This window comes from Vombatus ursinus, unplaced genomic scaffold (assembly GCF_900497805.2).
Source record: "Vombatus ursinus unplaced genomic scaffold, bare-nosed wombat genome assembly UNPS02014784.1, whole genome shotgun sequence".
Taxonomy (NCBI): Eukaryota; Metazoa; Chordata; class Mammalia; order Diprotodontia; family Vombatidae; genus Vombatus; species Vombatus ursinus.
In genome coordinates, this window is record NW_020954562.1 from 9,008,389 (window position 1) to 9,027,560 (window position 19,172).

Sequence of the window (19,172 nt, forward strand, 5' to 3'; positions counted from 1 at the left end):
AAAGAAAGAAAGAAAGAAAGAAAGAAAGAAAGAAAGAAAGAAAGAAAAGAAAGAAAAGAAAGCTAAAATGGCTATATAAAGCACATATCAAATATCATATCACCGCCCCTCCTTCACATACAAATTGAACAGCACAAAGCCAGGGAACTATGACAACTATGGACAAAAGAAAAATTCTTAACAAGGAAGAGTGGGGATGATAAAAGACAAATCAGAAAACTTTGCTACATAAAATTCAAGAGCTTGCACAGATAAAATCAATTAGGACAAAGTTAGAAGAAAAATGGTAGAGTAAGGGAAATTATTAATGTTAAATATTACCAAAAATATGATAATCAAAATATGCACTGCTCCAAATCTTAGCACAATTTTAAGCTCTAACAGCCTGCAACAATAGCTTAAGATTTTGGGGAGACTTAAAAAAAATGTATGCATGTGTGTATATGTGTGTGTATGTACATATATATACATACACACACACATACACAGAGCCCACTACCACCACCACCACCACCACCACCACCACCACCACCACCAAGAGCTATTCCCCAATAAACAAGTGATCAAAAGTTAGGAACAAATTTCCAGAAAAAATCATGAACTGCAAATAACCACATTAAAACGCGTTCTTCATCATTAAAAAGAGAAATAAACACAAAATAATTCTGAGGTTTCAGCCCACACTATGCAAATCACAAAAGGTGACAACATGTGGAAACAATCTGTGTTGGAAGAGATGTGTAAAGATAGGCACACACATTCTTAGTGGAGTGGTGAAGAGGTATATCTGGTTCAAGAAACAATAAGGAAGAAAGTGTCAGGGTTGGAGTCAAAGGATCAGTGAAGTTTGAATCCTGGTTCCTTTGTAACCTCAGGTAGGTCACTATGTAAAATTTAGTGGAGATTTTACACAATTTATATAGTTTGACTCAATGTAACTTCTTTGGGCCTCAGTTCCTCACCTGTAAAATGAAGGAGTAGGGTTAGATGGCCTCTAAAGTGCCTTCCAACTCTTACGTCTATAACATGACGAACTGTTCTAGATGTCAATTTGGAATTACGCAAGAATTATGCAAGAAAGGGGACTCAACTGCCCCATATCTATTGACCCAGGGAAACCACTATTGGCCACAATCCCCAAAGAACAAGAAAGGAAGGAAGGAAGGAAGGGAAAGAAAGAAAGAAACCTAGGTCCAATACACACTGAGACATTTATAGCAGCACTATTTTTTTGATAAGAAAGAACTAAAAACAAGGTGAGTGCCCAATGTATGTGAAATAGCTGGGGGAAAAAAACACACAAAAAACCATGGCATATAATTGTAACAGAATGTTACTGTGCAGTAATATGAATATGAGAATATGAGAAGTTAAGATGGAAAGATATTTTATGAATTGATCCAAAGTGAAATAAGGAGAACTAAGAGAACAATATTTGCTATGGCTTTGTTGTTGTTGAGTTGCTTCAGTCACATCCAACTCTTTGTGACCTCATCTGAGGTTTTCTTGGCAAAGATACTGCAATGTATTGCCAGTTCCTTCTCCAGCTCATTTTATGGATAAGGAAACTGAAGCAAACTAGGTTAAATGACTTGCCCAGGGTCACACAGCTAATAAGTGTCTGAGACAAGATTTGAACTTGTGACCAGACCAAGTACCCTACCCACTACGCCACCTTGATGCCCCCATATAGATGCCATGACTACAACAATGTGAATAGAACCAAAAAGAAGGTTGAACTCTGAGTAACTGATAAACCAATGAAGGTCCTAGAGAAGAGATGGCAGAACATACCTCCCTCCTCCCAACAAAGGTGAAGGACTACTAGAATAGAATATTGCAAGCATTGTCACATAAGGGTCACTTCATCGCCTCTGTTTTGCTTTTTTCATGAAATGGGGCTATAACTTACTGAATTTTACATAGAATAGCAAAGCCCACTTAGTGGGTAAAGTGGGCAGAGGTGTTACATTTAGGAATTAGGATTCTGTTTCACTACAAATGTTGGGTTTTGCTTTTCTTTACAAGTTTTTGCCTGTTTTCACATACCAATAACAACAAAACCCTCAAATACTGCCAAGTATCTACTATTCTCCCCATCATCTGGAGTCTAGTTAGCAGTTCAGTTAACAAACCCATAAACGTTTAGATCAAATGTTATGAGATGAAGTCCTTAACTAAAGGTACTGAATATTTATTCTTTATAAAAATGGTGGTGCCCCCTAGAGGCGGACAGGCATACACTTGCTTCTTTATCTGAGAATGCTATTGCACTGCTTGGCACAATTCCAACCTATACACTAAGGAATTAACCATGTGACACGACAGAAATTTAGCTATACTGCAAAGCTTTTAAAAATAATTTTGGAGGAATTAGGGCTGAGCACCAACATGCAGACACTTCAACCTAAACATCAGAGGGAACATGATAGGATAGGAAAAACAAGGGTCAGAGTACTTGAGCTCAAATTCTAACTCCAGGACTTAACATTTATATGCCCTTTGGCAAATCACTGAGCTTCAGTTTCCTCGTTTATTAATTGTGGATGATACTTAGCAATACTCATTTCACAGGGTTCTTGTGGAATAAATGTTTTGTAACTTTATTAAAATGCTACATAAATGAGTTATTCGTCCTCTCCCCAAAAAATCACTGAGCTAAATTTTTCAAGAAGAAATATTAAGCCACGTTATAGCAGTCAAAAAGTGCTCAGCAAAACATTTCTCTCACCCCCCCTTTCATGCCTTTTATCTCTAGACAAGAGCTTATATGAAGCATCCTAAATGATGAGAATCATTTCTATTTTTAAAGTTCTTCAAAGTAAAACATTCCTTAGGCTCTCCTTGAATAACATATCCCAATGTTTAGCAGTTTTGTCAGGATACGCTTCATATATAATCTAAACTCTCTCATGCTATAATAAAAGAAGACTGCATCTTGTTCTCTCCTCAATGGAGAGGAACAGCTGGTCACCATCATCTATATAAAAGTCCTTCATGTTTTTGAAGATCAGTATTAAATTGCCCGAAAGATATTATTTTACAGGCTTTTATTCATATTTGTGGTTTTCCTTTCAACCATCTTTAAGTTTCTCATAGTTGTAAAATCTAGAACTGAACACAGTATTTTAAGGATCTGGCCAGTGCTCAGTGTAACAGAATGATTTCTTCATGGAAGCCAGGATTGAAGTTTGACATAGCCATCAATCCTATTGCTGACTGATTATCAAAGCATAAAATGCTAGAACGCTCATCCTTTTCTGTTACGTTTTCTTTTCTTGTATTTGGGCAACCTTTCTACACCAGAGTTAGATGAAACATATTCTCTTAGTGCCTTATGTCTACTCCTTTAATGCATCCATTTAAATTGTATCTCCTTTTTTAAAGTGTTATCCATTACAACTTGTCATTTACAAACTTAATGATAATGCTCTTGAACTGTATAGCTCATTCATCTAGAGAACTTGCAAAAACAATGTCATGTATGTGTCACCTTTGTTCCATGGCCAACACCTTATGGCCAATTAGTCATTTAGCATAAGTATGTGCTTATGTGGGTAGTTAAAGGACAAGATTTCATGGTTTAAGGAAGATCCATCACCACTACAGAATACACAACTCAAAACCTACTCTCTTAAAGGCCAGTGCATTGTGTTCATATGAAAGTTGGCATTACCTTTCAATAACTACAAATATAATGCAACTATTAAACACCAAAGGACCCCAAACTGTCTGTTGAAATACACAACTTATTACCTGCTCATAGGCATACAATGATAACCATGACTGAGGTGGTCTACGGGAGGTGTTTATTATTGGGCAGGTTATATAGAACCAAATCAAAAGCATCATTAGAGTCAGGGTGCAAACTATCCATGGTTTTCCTCTGGTAACACAGAATAGGATGAAATTAGGTTAACAGAACCTGTTCTAAAGATTCTGTTTACTAAGTACTATTATCTCTAAACCATTTACAAACTGACTTGTCAATAAACTTTTTCACTATTTTCTCCAGAAATTTATGATAAATTTAAAGGTAATTGCCATAACCCTTCCCCTCTTAAAAGTATAGGTACTTCTTCTGGCCACTTCTAATCTTCCGACATTTCTCCCAGGGTTCTACAAGTTTTTTTAAAATAATAATTAGTCCTATTATGATTTCTGTAATTACAGTTAAAATTTCAGTAACATTAAGGAGAATTAGATGGTCTGGCTAAGCTTTCTGGTTAGCTGATGTTTAACCCTTTAGGGTTAACTATGTTCAAAATCTTTCTACTAGCAGTTCTGCGAATCACAAACTCTCTCTCTCTCTCTCTCTAGAGCACGCATTTGCGTGCGCGCGCGCGCGCACACACACACACACACACACACACACAAATTTAGCAGTCCAGAAACATAAGTAGAGTAATGAAGACAGTGACTGGTCTGTTAGTAGGAACACAATACAGCATCCATTGCTAGTGAGCTAAGAAATTACATCTGTTTAAAAATCAAGGGAAGAATGCTGAACACCAACACTCAGTAAAGGGGTGGTTGTTTAACTGTTGCAAACATCTCTAGCAATATGCTCACTTTGTTTCTGCAAACAGAGTTATTTTTTCTTCTTGAGATTTCTCTCTGTAACAATGCTATGGTAGCCTAAACAATAAATTTAACTTTAAAAGTATTTCCATATCCTTTATTATATACTAAGTTTAATCAAAACCAATTAACCTCTTTAAAGTTATTGTGGTGGGGGCAGCTAGGTGGCATAGTGGATAGAGTACCAGCCCTTAAGTCAAGAGGACCTGAGTTCAAATATGGCCTCAGACACATAACACTTACTAGCTGTGTGACCCTGGGCAAGTCATTTAATCCCATTGCCTAGCCAAAAAACAAACAAACAAAAAAGTTATTGTGGTGAAAACATGAAACAGCAAGAAGTTGAAATAGATCCCACGTAGTTATGCAAGATTACATAACCACATTTTCTTGTTCTACTAAAAACCTACTGAAAATATTTTAATATTTGATGAAGCCAGATCTTATAATAACTCAGTTATGCTCAATTATGCTTATACAATCCTAAAAATGTAGAAGATGATCAACTCGGCTAAAGCAGTATTGATCAGGCAACATCACAGTATCTTCTAAAAAATGAGTATCTTATTTTTGTGGGCTTTTTGTTTAGTGGGGAACAGTGAGAAGGACAGATTATAAATGCACGTAAAATGAATCTATTTATTAAAATAATTAATTTTTTAAATTTAAAAATAAATTAAATAAATGCCCTATATCCCTATCCTTACTCGTCTTGTTTCTTCTGGTTAAAATCAATAGCCTTTTATTCACTTGTGCACACTCAGGTAGAATTTTGCCAAAAAAAAAAAAAAAAGGCTATTTTCTTTATTGTCATTAAATTGTTCACAGTATAGAATAGAGGGTTCATGAAATTTCCCTGCCCAAATAGCACCACCAAAACCTAAAAAAATGACTCTGGAATGGTATTGCCCAATTGATTGTTTTTCCACTGGTTATATCTAGTTTTCTAATTTTTTTTTAACAGCAAATGAATTAGTCAACAAGCATTTATGAAGTACCTGACATTTGCCAGACATTGTGCTAAGCACTGGGAATACAAAGGCAAATACATGGTCCCTGTACTCAAGAAGCTCACATTCTAAAGGGGAGGAAATATGCATATAATATACAAGTATATATGTATTATATATATGTGTGTATATATATATATATATATTTGTGTGTCTATATGATACATACGTAAAAACATACACCTCTGTATGTTTAGATGTCTGGGCAAATTGAACACTGGGCCTGGAGTCAATAAGACCTGAGCTCAAATCCAGCCTCAGACACTTAGTAGCTATGTAACCCTGGGCAAGCCACTTGACCTCTGTCTTAATACACGGGAGATGGAAATGGCATACAACTCCAGTATCTTTGCTAAGAAAACCCCATGGACAGTATGGTCCATGAGGTCTCAAAGGGTTGGACGTGGGTGAACAACTTATCTTGTAAATAGAAGGTAGTCTTAGACAGAAGACACTAAACAGTGAAGAGAAGGGGAAGAGTCTGGGAAAGGCCTCCTGTAAAAGGTTGGATTAGAGGAAGGTTTTAACAGAAGCCCAGGATTCTGAGAGGTGAAGGTAAAAAGTGAGCAAAAATATCAATGATTCTGTCGCCATTGATCATAAAGTTTTTTTTTTCTATTTTCTATGAATACTATAAATTAAATGTTCCACAAATCCAATATAAATGCAGAGGAGAACTGAGTTTTAGAATGTCACAGTGTACAAATAGTAGCTAACATTCAAAGTGCCAGGCACTGTGTTAAGTGCCTTAAAATTATTATCTAGTTTGATCCTCACAACAATCCTGGGAGGTAAGTGCTAGTAAAAAACAGTTCCTTCCAGACTTCTGCCCATGTCTCAGTTCCTTGAGATAGCAATTCCGAGCAAGCAAACAAACAAAGCTTGCTAAATTTACTTATTCTAGGCAACCAAATGCAGGACACAGCATTTTTAAAAACCTGTAGAAAACAGAATAGTCAAATTCTTTAATACATTTTCTTTCACCTTTATAAGACTTTTGTACTATACATATAAAGTACCTAATCCATCTCCAGTGGATTAAAGTAGAGGTTAAGTGACTTGTGCACTATGGCGCCCCCAGCTGCCTTCTAGGCAAACAGATCAAATGAAATAATAAATATAAAGTGTTATATAAATGTCAGTTATCATTGTTATAATTAATTAATAATACCACTTTGAATTATTTGGGGTTGTGTGCTGAAATATGCCCAACCTATATTCACTTATTTCTGCCAATTTCTCTTTTCTTTTTTAAGATAGTGAGTTCTGATTTATAATCACTTTCCCCAAAGTCACCCTGGGAAATTAAAAAAGGATACACACCCTAGTTAGCTGCACTGTTTTCTGCGCCATAAAATTATCCCCAATTTAGTGCTACGAACTTGGGTATGACTTGTGGTAGAGGCTTTCCAACAGATAGATATGTAGTCACAAATCTATCACCTCTAAAACATTTCTAAAATCTAGTTTCTTACTAGATAATTACTGGACATTTCCACTTGAATGTCGCCTTGTCACCTCAAACTCATCATGTACAAAAGTGAATATACTATTTTTCTGTCCAAACCAGGTATCCCTTTCAACTTTCCTATTGTTGACCCTATCATCACCATATTTCCAATCACTGACAGCTTAAAACCTTGACTTGACCCTTTCTTCACTCCCTAAGTTTACCAGTCCACAAATCCTGTTGCTACTGCTTCTCCATTCTTATTTCCTCCACATGATCTCAGGCTTTGTGGCTCAGTTTACAATAGCCTTCTGGCCAACGGTATGCCCTGCCTCCAGTCTCTCTCCCTCTTGAAAACCACAAGGCATGTCATTATTAAATGAAGTATCCCTATTTTATACCATTCTAAAGTAAAAACCCTTCCCCCCTCCTGTTTGGGCTGGTCCAAACTCATTTAAGCCCTCAAAGAATTCTAAAATCTAGCCTTTCCATTCTTATCCAAAACTTCTCTCAGTATTGCCCAACACAAACAAGTGACTCCAAACAGATTGGCCTCCTTACCTTCCCCCAAATCTGAGTAGGCACCTGAAGATTGAATAGCATTTGAAGGAAAGGAAAGATATAAAGTCCTGCCTCTTACATAACACATTCCCTGACTACCCTGGCTCCCCTACTAAACTTAGATGGCCATTATCACCAATATCACATCATCTAACATGTGATTATTTAGTTTGGTCCTTCTCCCTTACTGTATAGGGTTGTGAAGAAGAGTTCAACCAGGATGTTGAAAAGTTTCAACTTCATATCAACTGAAGATGTGAATGCTATAAGCCTGAAGAAGACTACACTTAGGAGGGTTTGATAGCTGTGGTCAAGTATATGAAAGACTGGCACACGGAAAGGGATTAAACTGTTTTTCTTGGTAGTACAGATGTCAAGAATGCCTAAATAACAACTACAGTTATCCAGAAGTAAAAATGGACTGACTTGGGAGGTAGTTGGTTTTTTGTCTTACTGGAGGTTTACAAAGGCGTTATAAATACATGTCAGGTAGGACGCAGAAGGATTCCTTGTTTAGATAGGGGCTGGACTAGATAGCCTCTAAAATCCCTTAAAACTGATATGTTTCCATTGTTTAGGCATATAGTAAAAGATGCAATAGCTTCAGGTCTTCATATCCCTGGTGCTCAACAAAGACTTCTTAAATTGAATTTGAAAAATAGGCGTATACCACTCTTCTCTTTCAGATAAAAGAGCCTTTTTTTTTTAAAGAAAGAATGCTAAAGCAAGAATTTTCAACAATACTTAGAGAATTTTGGACTTTGTATTCTCAGACTTCTTCCAGGTGTCTGGGCAACAAGGCAGCATAATGAGTAGACCCTTGGATTTCAAGATAGGAAGACTATAGTTCAAACCATACTTCTGATAGTTAGTAGCTGAGGGTCCCTGGGCTAAGTAAGCCTTCTCTTAGCTTCAGTTTTTCAATCTGTAAAATAGGGATAATAATAACATCTACCTCAGAGTGTTGCTGTGAGGATATAATAACACTTGAAGTACTTTGCAAACCTTAAAGCTCTATATAAATGTCAATTACTATTGTTTTAATGGAAGAAAAAGTTGGTTTTTTTTTTTTTAAAGTGGCAAGGAAAATTAAAACATCAAAGGCATAATATGTATCTATTTTCCCAGAAAGTATTCTTAAATCTATACTCCTCCTACTACATGCAGTAATCAAAGTTTCTCATCAGTGATGTCACTTGATTCAAGCCCCTGGCTATGAAATATTGCCAACCTTTGCTCAATCACACTCGTTTTAAAACAATACAGGTTAGCTTTGGTTTAATATTGTTTACCTGTATGATAACTTCTTATTCTAAAAGAGGGTATCTTCTAGTTCCTTTCAAGATTGTTTTTATTTGAGGTGGTTTTGGTTTTTTGGTCTGGACTACAACCTAATTTTAAACTCCCTAAAGACAAATACTAGAGCCGTAGTTTAAGGAATGCCTACTTAAAGGCACTAACATTTAAAATTAGCTATTACTTTACAATGGAAAAACCCTAAATATTGAAATCTCTAAAGTTAAATAAGCATACTGACATGTATCTCACTGTGTATATATGAATATATATGTATATTTATATATATAAGAGAGAGAGAGAGACATAGGCATGTGTATGGTTAGACATACAAATATGTAGACATCTAGATATCTGTATATAGAGATTTAGATGATAAATCAGAAATCCAAGAGTTTAAAATGATGAGTGAACAATATACAAAGATTTACCTCTATAGTTTTGTACTCCAAGTTCTTTTTAATTCTTAACTTGTTCTCAATGAAACTAAATGATATAAGCATCAAATATTATTTCTTTTCTAAATTTGATTTTGGCAGCTGAAGATCAAAGCCTGATTCTGCATTTTGATACAGAGCTAATTAAGGGGTGACTAATCAGTAAATTACAAAAAATTTTTAAAATATATAAAATTTCATTGAACTTACAAAAAACAGTTAATGACATTAAAAGTAAAGGTCAGAGTAGAAAGAAGAACAAAGAAAGTCTAGTTTACATATTACTGATGACCAGGTTCATTTAGGCGTCACACTGAAACTGTGAAGTAATAAAGGCCAGATATCCTTAAAATTTCCTGCATGTCAATAACAATGAAATTTATTCTAAGTTCTGAATTCCTCTATAGGAAACAAATGGTCATAGCTTGATTTTTATATGATGAGCATTTAAGATCAGAATCACAGAATCTGAGTTAGAAGGTACCTTGGAGTCTAATCTATTAATGAATAAAAATTCAATCTATAACATACCCTACAAATAGTCATTCCCTGAAAACCCTCCAGTGAGAAGAAATCTAATACCTCCCACAATGTCCCATTCCACATCTGCATAAAAATTTATAGGAGATTTATTTTTGTAATGATGCCTGAATGAACCTCTTCTATTCATTGCTCAGATATAATATGTAAAATATTTATGGATCAAGACTATTACAAACATACTGGCATGATATTTTGGTTTTGATTTTTTAAGTAATATATATTGAAATTTGTACATTCTGAAGGACTTAAGTTCTCAATATAAAAACTACCACCAAAAATAATTAATGGATCATCATGAGAAACAAATCTCATTTTGGAATCTTTTCTAAAAATATTCTTTAAAACACTAGCCTTAAAAAATAAGTGCATTCAACAATTTAATATAAAAAACATAATAAGTATTTTATATTTTTTCATAAAAATGCACTCTCAGCACATTGTATTTTTTTCAATGATTTTTCAAAACATAATATATGGAAAAGTCACTATTTAGAACCAAAGTACTCAGACTCAAATCCCATCTCTGCCACTTAATACATTTGTCCATAGACAACTCACTTCCCCTCTTTGGGCCTTAGTTTCTTAATCTGCAAATTGAGAGAGTTGAACTTTTCTAAGGTTCCTTCCAAATCTAAACCTACAATCCCATAAACATTAAGCAGGTGTAACCAGAGATTCACCAATATTGTCAGCTTGAGCTATGGGGCTGAGACTGAAAGCTCAGCTCCTCCCCTCCTTAAAGGGGTAAAGAGGGAAAGGGCAAGAATCTCAAGGGGATGGTATCAGAAAAATAGAAAAAGGCAACTGGGCTGGAGAGGTGGTAAGCAGCTCCAGAATCAGTTGGCTGTTTCTATAGAGCCTGGACAAGAGCCTATCAGAGCCTGGACAAGAAGTAAAGGTAATGGAAGATGCCTTCAAAATAGCTTCAACTATAGGGTGACGGTATACTAATCAAAGAGAGGTGGAGGTCCTAGGGACCAGCTGCTGATGGTATTACAATTGAGGGAGGTGGGATATTAAACCAGGCAGAAGCTAACCCAGACCAAGAAAGAAGAGACTATATCTGTCCACATTTAACATGAACGAGGAAAGAGGAAAGGGGGGCTAATAAGAGAAAAGAGAGAGGGGAAAGAGCAAGGAGAAGAAGGAGAAGTATCAGCTAGTTGAAGCAGTGGATAGAGCACTGGGCTTGGAATCAGGAAGAGATGTTCAAATCCATCCTCAGATGCTTCTAAATGTGTGACCCTGGGCAAGTCATTTAACAACTGTTTGCCTCAGTTTCCTCTACTGTAAGATGAGGATAATAATAGCACCTACCTCCCAGGGTTTTTGCGAGGATAAAATGAGATAATATTTGTAAAGTACTTAGTCACAGCACTTGGCACATAGTAGGCACTATATAACTATTAATTACTACTACTACCACTACCACTACTACTGTAAGAGAGTCTCATTCAATTTCACCAGGATATCTAACTGGGGACATGAACAAACCAAAGATACTGCTACTAAATTATATTGTTAAACTCACTAAGAGCAGAGATTAAAAAAATAGACAATTGAATTCTCCTGAGCAAAGAATGGTGGTGTAAGGTGAAAAGGAGATTAGCAAATAGAAGCTAGTCTCAGTTTTCTTCAGAGGACTTCACCTCATAGAGGCTTTAGAGAGAGAATAGACACCTCATTTACTAAAGTCAAACCCCTCCAAACCACAGTCATCTTTACATTGTGATGAAACGATTTCAGATAGTGAACTCAGACCACCAGCCAAAACAATCAACCATCAATTCTTCAATACATCTTCCTGCTGGCACAGTGGAGAGAGCCTGCCTCAAAATCAGGAAGACCTAGGTTCAAGTCCTTCCTCTGACATACTGGATGTGTGATGGTGAGCAATTCACTTAGACTCTCAGATCTCTAAGCAACTCTCTTAAGACTCTAAGCTGCAGAGAACATATCAACTTTCCTTGGAAAGGGAGTTTCCTAACCTAGAAATTTCCTATGCCAATAAATCCATCAGTCCAGAACTTAATCCTCCTTCCCCCTGCAACAAACACAAACATATGCTTACCAAATTTCATTAAATTTAGAAAAAAAAAAGCCTGCAGTAAAGACAGAGAGCCCTTGAAAAGCTATTATTCTCCTTATAACTCTCTGAATGAGAGCCCTTGACTTGCTAAAGAAGTTTAAAAAAAAAGGTAAAGAAACAAAGAACACATGAAGAAATAGTACTAAGTTAATAACTAAGATTAAGTCCACCATAATGTAATAGTCTTGCAAACTTACTTGAATACGCCCTTTGGAACAGTGAACTCTTGAATTTGCAGTACGAATCAATGTGAGTACTATATTGTGATACTATCAAAATTACCGCTGCCACAAACATCTAATGTTATGAAAACAGTAATACTTTGTTTCCATAAGGAATACTGTAAAGAAAAAGAACAAGGAAAATATATTCATCATGTGTGTCACAAAGTTTCTATAAAAAGGCATATCTGATGAAAAACTTCGGTGCTTTTCCAAAAAAAAGGGTCCATTTCCTCACTTTCATAGCTAAGCAGGGATGTTTTCCTACATAAACAACTCATAGCTAATCATGAAACTAATAATATATTTTAATTCAGATGAGTAAATATTAAAATTTTAGAGGTATCACATTTTGATTCTTCATACAGACGAGTATCTCAGCAATACAATAACCAAATTTTAGAATTTAACACCTTGAAGAAGTGATTTGTCTAGAGTCACATAGCTAGTTACTGGAAAAGCAGAGAGTTTTTTATACTGTACCATGCTGACACAAAATTTAACAACAATCCAAGTGCTTTAAACTTAGTTTTAACATGACTTCCTTGATAAGCTGGAGTTTAGACAGGCTGTTCAATGCAATTCCCTACTAAAAATTGACCACTTTATTAGAATACACTGAAATTAAAATAAGGGCACACCACACTACACACATGCACATTACCTACAAGAGCAAAATATCTTGAACTTCCTCTCCTCCATATTATGTAATGATACTACAACATAATGTATTTTTATTACAGCCAAAAAACTTATATTTTGGAATACAATTTAGGGTTGAAAAGAAACTGTGACTCTCCATAAACTGCAATTATTATTTAACTCACAAAACCTTTAAAGATACTGAAGTCTATCCTCGCCATAAAAGGAGAAAAAGAAAGACTAGCTCTTAATTGAAACATCACAAAGTAGTAGTAGTTACTTGATCAGAAAGATGATCAAATATTAAATCCCTGTGTTTCAGGCTACAATACTTAAGAATCAAAACATCCCAAATGTTTCAGGGAATATGTTCATTGAAAGACAAAAACTTGGCAGGTTTCAACAATGGTCAGTACAATCAGGAAGAATAATTAACCTTTATGAGGTTGCCAATAATAGTAACTCTACAGCTTTGAAAAAAAATAATAAAGCATGCTCTGGTATATTACTATGCTAACATACAACGGTTTCCACCACCTGGTGACCTTGGGGAAGTCACAGCTTTCCTGGGCTTCAGTTTTCTCATGTGTAAAATTAGGAGGTTGGATTGGATGACCTCTGAGATTCCTACCACCTCCATATCTATGATCTGATGATATACTTACACCAATAGCCACAGCTAGCATTTGTATAGCAATTAAAGGTTTGAAAAAATGTTTTACAAATGTTACCTCATTTTATCCTAACAACCCTAGAAAGTAAACATTATTATTATCGACATTTTACAAATGAGGAAACTAAAGCAAAGGTGAGGTGACTTGCCCAAGGTCACATAGCTAGTAAGTGTATGAAGGTAAATTTGAACTCAGGTCTCCCTTATTCCAAGTTCTGAGCTCTATTTGCTGTACCACCTGCCTGCCAATAACTGCCAACAAACAAGATCAAAAGAACAACTATAAGAGGTGCCTGGATATACAAAAGAAAGTATGAGGCAGAGATTCATGAGATATTTATACACACAATACACCTGAATGAAGGCTGATGATACAGGATGATTTATATAACCAATCCCGTAACTCATATTGCATATTGGACCAGAATTTCCAGGAGCTAAGTCTGAGAGCTACCATTATTTAAAATATATGGAGCAGAATAAAAAAAAACAACCCACAAGAGAAATTTACTATTGATTAGCTTTTTAAAAGTAAGTTTATAGTAATAGAGTTCCACTGAATTCCAATATCAAAGATACTTTAAACAGAAAAAGTACTGTTGAATCCATAATGTCACACTAACCATTATGAAGGTTAAAAAACAAACAAACAACAACAAAAAAAAAAAACAGACCAGCTCTGATTGACAATGACCCATCATTGAATATTTTCTGTAAACATAAATAAAAATATGTCACTAAACACTTTGAAGCATTTCATTTTTAAGTTATTCCTTCTCAATTCCATGCAATGTAATGATCTAGTAATACTAGAAAATGACAATTTTAAAATTTCATATATATGTTATATATACACACACATATGTGTATATATTACATATATATATATATAATACATACATACACGTACTGAAAATATTACCCAAGTTTTAAGATGAGTTTACACTGATGAAAGTTCTTAATCCTAAACACATACAATTGTATTCATCTCACAACTTCTGCCTGAAATTGGCATTTAGGGAATATAGGCAATTCACACTATAATATGTTATGATATACATATTACACTATAAAAATATGCTAGCTACCATTCAAAAAACAAACAAGAACACATTATAGCCCAGAAAATAATGTGAGGATGGGCAGGACACATTTCCTAACATTTAGTAGTTTCTATTTGGATATATGTGGAAGAAACTGAATGGGAATATTGATCAATTCCAAAACTGACTTATTGAAGTAATGTATTTTCCCACCATGGAAAAACAAAATATATTTGTATAAGCAAATTAGGAAAAAAAATCCACCTTTTCATTAAATACATGAAAGAACGATATGACAACAAAGATACATATTATATATTCAGTAAAGAGGCCACTTATCATGACCACATAATAAAAATACAGTACTGAAGCAAAGTCCAACGCAACTATCCCATGAAGAATTGAGAACCACCCTTTATAGACATATTTTAAACCTCTTCCTTGTTTTTCTAAATATACACACACTGCTATCTGGAGCAGGGAAAAGCCAAGAGATATTCTTACTGTAAATAAGGCATGTCTTATGAAACTGAGAAGTTATAAATACACCAATTCAAAACTGCACTGACATATTTCATTTCCAATATAAGTAAAACAAGTTATCCATTTGGTAACTTCAGCTGTGCTAAGTCTTTAAAAGTCCCTTAACAATTACGGAAGTGATTAGTTTTTTAATATGAAAACCATAATGCCCCTCCCTCCAACAAACTTGTGGGTAACAGACGTTCTGGTTCAATTTTGCTTTTCAAAGAGAAAATCCCTAATTTTTAATTAAAAGTTATATATATATACACAGGTGTGTATATATATATATATATATATATATGTATATATATACCTGTGTGTATATGTATGTATGTATAGATATATGCATACACATACATACATATATATTCATAAACACTACTCTAATTGACTTAAAGAAACCAGCAAATTGACAAGGAAGAAACCCTGGTACTGGACAATTAAAAGTAAATGTAGTAAGTTGATAAATATAAAATAAACAACACTTACTGAACAAAATTACAAAACTGAAAACAGGAACTACTGAAAAATGAAAGCACTACTCTTTGTTCAAAATTTTTGAAGTAATTTTCAAAGAGCTGCTTAGGGATTTTCTTTGTTCCTCTTACTCAAAAATAAGTAACAACACACTAAAAAGAATAGCAGGCACATCAAATGACAATCTTTGAGACAAAATTAAAACCACAAGCCAGAACATATATATAAATTTAACAGCTGAAAAGGCAATGCAAAGGTAAACTTGAAGATTTTAAAAGCAAATTTTGAAATCAAGATGTAATTTTTTAAAAAGATAGACAATAACTCACCTTGACACATTTTCTGGAATGTATTCTAGAACTGGATACCCATCATTTCTTCTGGATGACAAGTCACTGTGTGATTTCCAAGACTCAACTAATGTATTGACTGGAGGAAATGAGCTCAAATGTGAAAAAGACTGGTCTCTTCCAAGAGGTCTTGATAATGATATCGTGCCTTGAGCTCCAATCCTGTAGTGAAAAGACTGTCCACCTGAATTTACACCAACGATGGCAGATGGAGGCAGGCTGTTCTCTTGGTAATAGCTACCATCATCAAGCTCTTGTTTAATTCCCATAGGCAGACCTGGATTTGGAAATCCACTACCTTCACAACTGCCATCAAATGATGAAACAGGTGGTCCTAAAATTCCAGATAGAGAATAATAGTCTTTATCATCCATGAAGGAAAAATATGAACCATCCATAAATGGAAATGGATTTACTGTTTGATTCCCTTTAAAAGAAGTACCTGAGCATGAATGCTTGGCTGACTCTTGTTTTACTGGTACTGAGAATTGGGAATCAGAACTGACTTTGCTATTTGCTCCAAGACATGAGCTACTAAAAGCTCCATCTGGTTCAGATTTTATATACTGTATGATGTTAAGCTGACTAGCCACGCCACTATTCGAGATGGAATTTTCTATTTCCTCTGTTTTAGGAAATGTCACTTCTTGAGCACCTCTCTCATTCGTTTCTGGACTAGGAACAACATCCTGGGTTGTACTGGATCCAACCGATGTGGCAGAAGCAGCAAAGCTGAAGGCATTGTTTCCTGGGCTGCAGATAGAAGATCCCACAGTGCTAGCAGCTGGACTAGAAAGAGTAGACCTGTTATTTGTATTGGAAGGGCTGGAAATGGAGCACCTTGAGTTGTTGATATTTGCAGGACTGGACACAGAGGAGCGCATAGTGACATTATTAGGACTAGAGACAGGAGATTTTACACTACAGTGGCTAGGAGGGCTTGAAATAGGGGATTTCATGCTACTTATTGGACTAGACAGAGGAGAACCTACATTGCTAGCATGTGCAGGGCTGTGCGACACAGAGCTTCGATTTTCAACATTTGGGGAACATGGCAAAGGAGTTCCCTGGGTAATCGGACTGTGCACTGTGAAACTGCCAAAGTTGGCTGTAGTTGAGGACACTGAGTTGATTCCAGCAGGACTGCAAACTGAAGAAGTCATGTTCAGAGGACTACAAACAGAAGGACCTTTCTCATGACACATTATGGGGCTTTTAACAATAGAGCGCATGATACTACCATTCACAGAATTTCCAGAGTCAGATATAAATGATCTCAAGGACCTGTTCACACTGTTTAAAGTAGAAGGGTGATGGCCATTTTCTTTATAAAATTTTACCAGCTGTTCAACATTTTGATAAATTTTTGCTGGACTTATGCTTCTTCCTTGCTGATTCTGCTGATCATAGGCATAATCAGCATCTCTTATTGAGTCCATGTATAAACCCATAGATTCAGCTACAGTTGCTGACAGTTCCTTAGATTCCAACTCTGTTTTAATATCAGATGTTAAAATCCCAGACTGATTACTGTCTTGCTGAAGGCAAGGGATTAGTTCATGTTTTTCTTTGCTGTTTCCTTGAGTACTGTTGTTTGGAATAGCACCGGAAACACAGCTTACATTTATAATCTCCATATAGTTATTCTGATCAGTCCTCTCTCCAGACCCCAAAGAAGAATGTTCTGCAGACTGAGAAACTGGACCCCAACGTCGTTCCATATCTAGGCCTTCTGGAAAACTGTGGTATCCTTTGGTCTCCATAACTAGCAAATAAAATCGTTAAATAAAAGAAGTTAATACAAGCAACATCAATTCTAAATGAAACATATTACACAATTCCACATATAAAGCAATAGATATGTATCATACCATTTTAGGAATATTGAGTAATTTTGAAGAGGGTAAGAAGTACAAATTTTCTAACCCTTTAAACTTCATATTTTGACTATTCTCCAAACTAAAAGAAAATTACAGATGAACTCTCTATATATGTTGACAGATAATTCTGAATATTCTAAAATATAACATACTGGAAGTGCATATCACAATATCAAACATTAGAATTTTATATGTCTTTTAAAATGTAACTTCATATATATTTAGGAAATAAGGGTCTTTTTGAGTGACAGTTTCATAATGAATAGCCTTAAATGCCAATATTGACAAGTAATACACAACCTCTTGTAACTTGATTAATTAGAATGAGACACAACACAAAACGTATTTTAAAAAATCCATATTGTCTGCAGAGACATTTCATGACCCTGCTTTCAGGTAATTTTTATAAAATACAATATTTGGATGTGATGCCATCACAAAAGGACCTCACCAGTCCCTCTGTCAAGACAGCTTCAAACAATTATGGAAAGACAAATTGTTCAAGATGGTATCATATTTATATATTGTGACAATTCCTATATAGGAGAGAATTTATGAAAATCCTGCAAATTAACATAGATAAAGTAAATAGCTTTGAAAAGGGTGGGGGGACAGGACAGTTGTACTGTATTTGTTTTGTGTTAAGTACCTAAAGAAGTGATTTGAAGAAACTAAATTGTTTCTTATGTTTTACATCTAAGAAAAGCTGTATGATTTAAGGAACCACTCACCTACTGTTCCTAATATCACATTTATTGGTATAACACTTACTTACTGTTAGCTTACATTTATATACTGTTTTGCAGTTTATAAAATGTTTAATAAGAATCATCTCATTTCATATAACTCTGAGATAAGAAGCACAAACATTAGCATCCTTATTTTATAAATAAGGAAACTAAATCTCAAATAGGTTAAATAACTCGTCTAAGGAAACACAGCTAATAAGTGGTTAACCCCGTAATTGAACTCTGGGCTCAGACTCTAAATTCAGGGCTCAATTTGTTGCACTACACCAGACTTCTATGTTGTAACACTGTTTTGGGGATCCTTTTCCCACAAAAAAAGTATAGAGCGTCACTTCACAAGTTTCCTAACATAAACCAGAGAGCTGACAATAAATGGCTTAGGAAAAAATCTCTCAATAATACTGCTAAACTCTTGGCATTAAGGCATTGGCATAGAAACGAGATTTAACGGCTTTAAAAGTTTTTTTTTAAGCTAAAATAATTGAAGGACAACTAATTTACTGATGTTAAAATTTATACTTACACACTGCATTAGCACAAGGGACACTATTTTATTAGCTTTTGTAAATAAAGATATTCTATAAATCAGAGAAAAAGGAAGAAAAATTTTAAAGTAGGTTTTGTTAACAATTCAAAATTTAATAA

At 35.0% G+C, this 19,172-nt stretch overlaps 1 protein-coding gene across 4 annotated transcripts in view; it reads right to left on the reverse strand.

Moving 5' to 3' along the window:
* NR3C2 (nuclear receptor subfamily 3 group C member 2) overlaps positions 1 to 19,172 on the reverse strand; it is a 375,105-nt gene that overhangs the window by 350,619 nt on the left and 5,314 nt on the right. For all 4 annotated transcript variants that reach the window (XM_027866801.1, XM_027866799.1, XM_027866798.1 and 1 more), the window contains exon 2: positions 15,878 to 17,663. In XM_027866801.1, coding sequence (XP_027722602.1) covers positions 15,878 to 17,661 — 1,784 coding nt within the window. In that variant the 5' untranslated portion in view covers positions 17,662 to 17,663. The remainder of the gene's footprint in view (positions 1 to 15,877; positions 17,664 to 19,172) is intronic.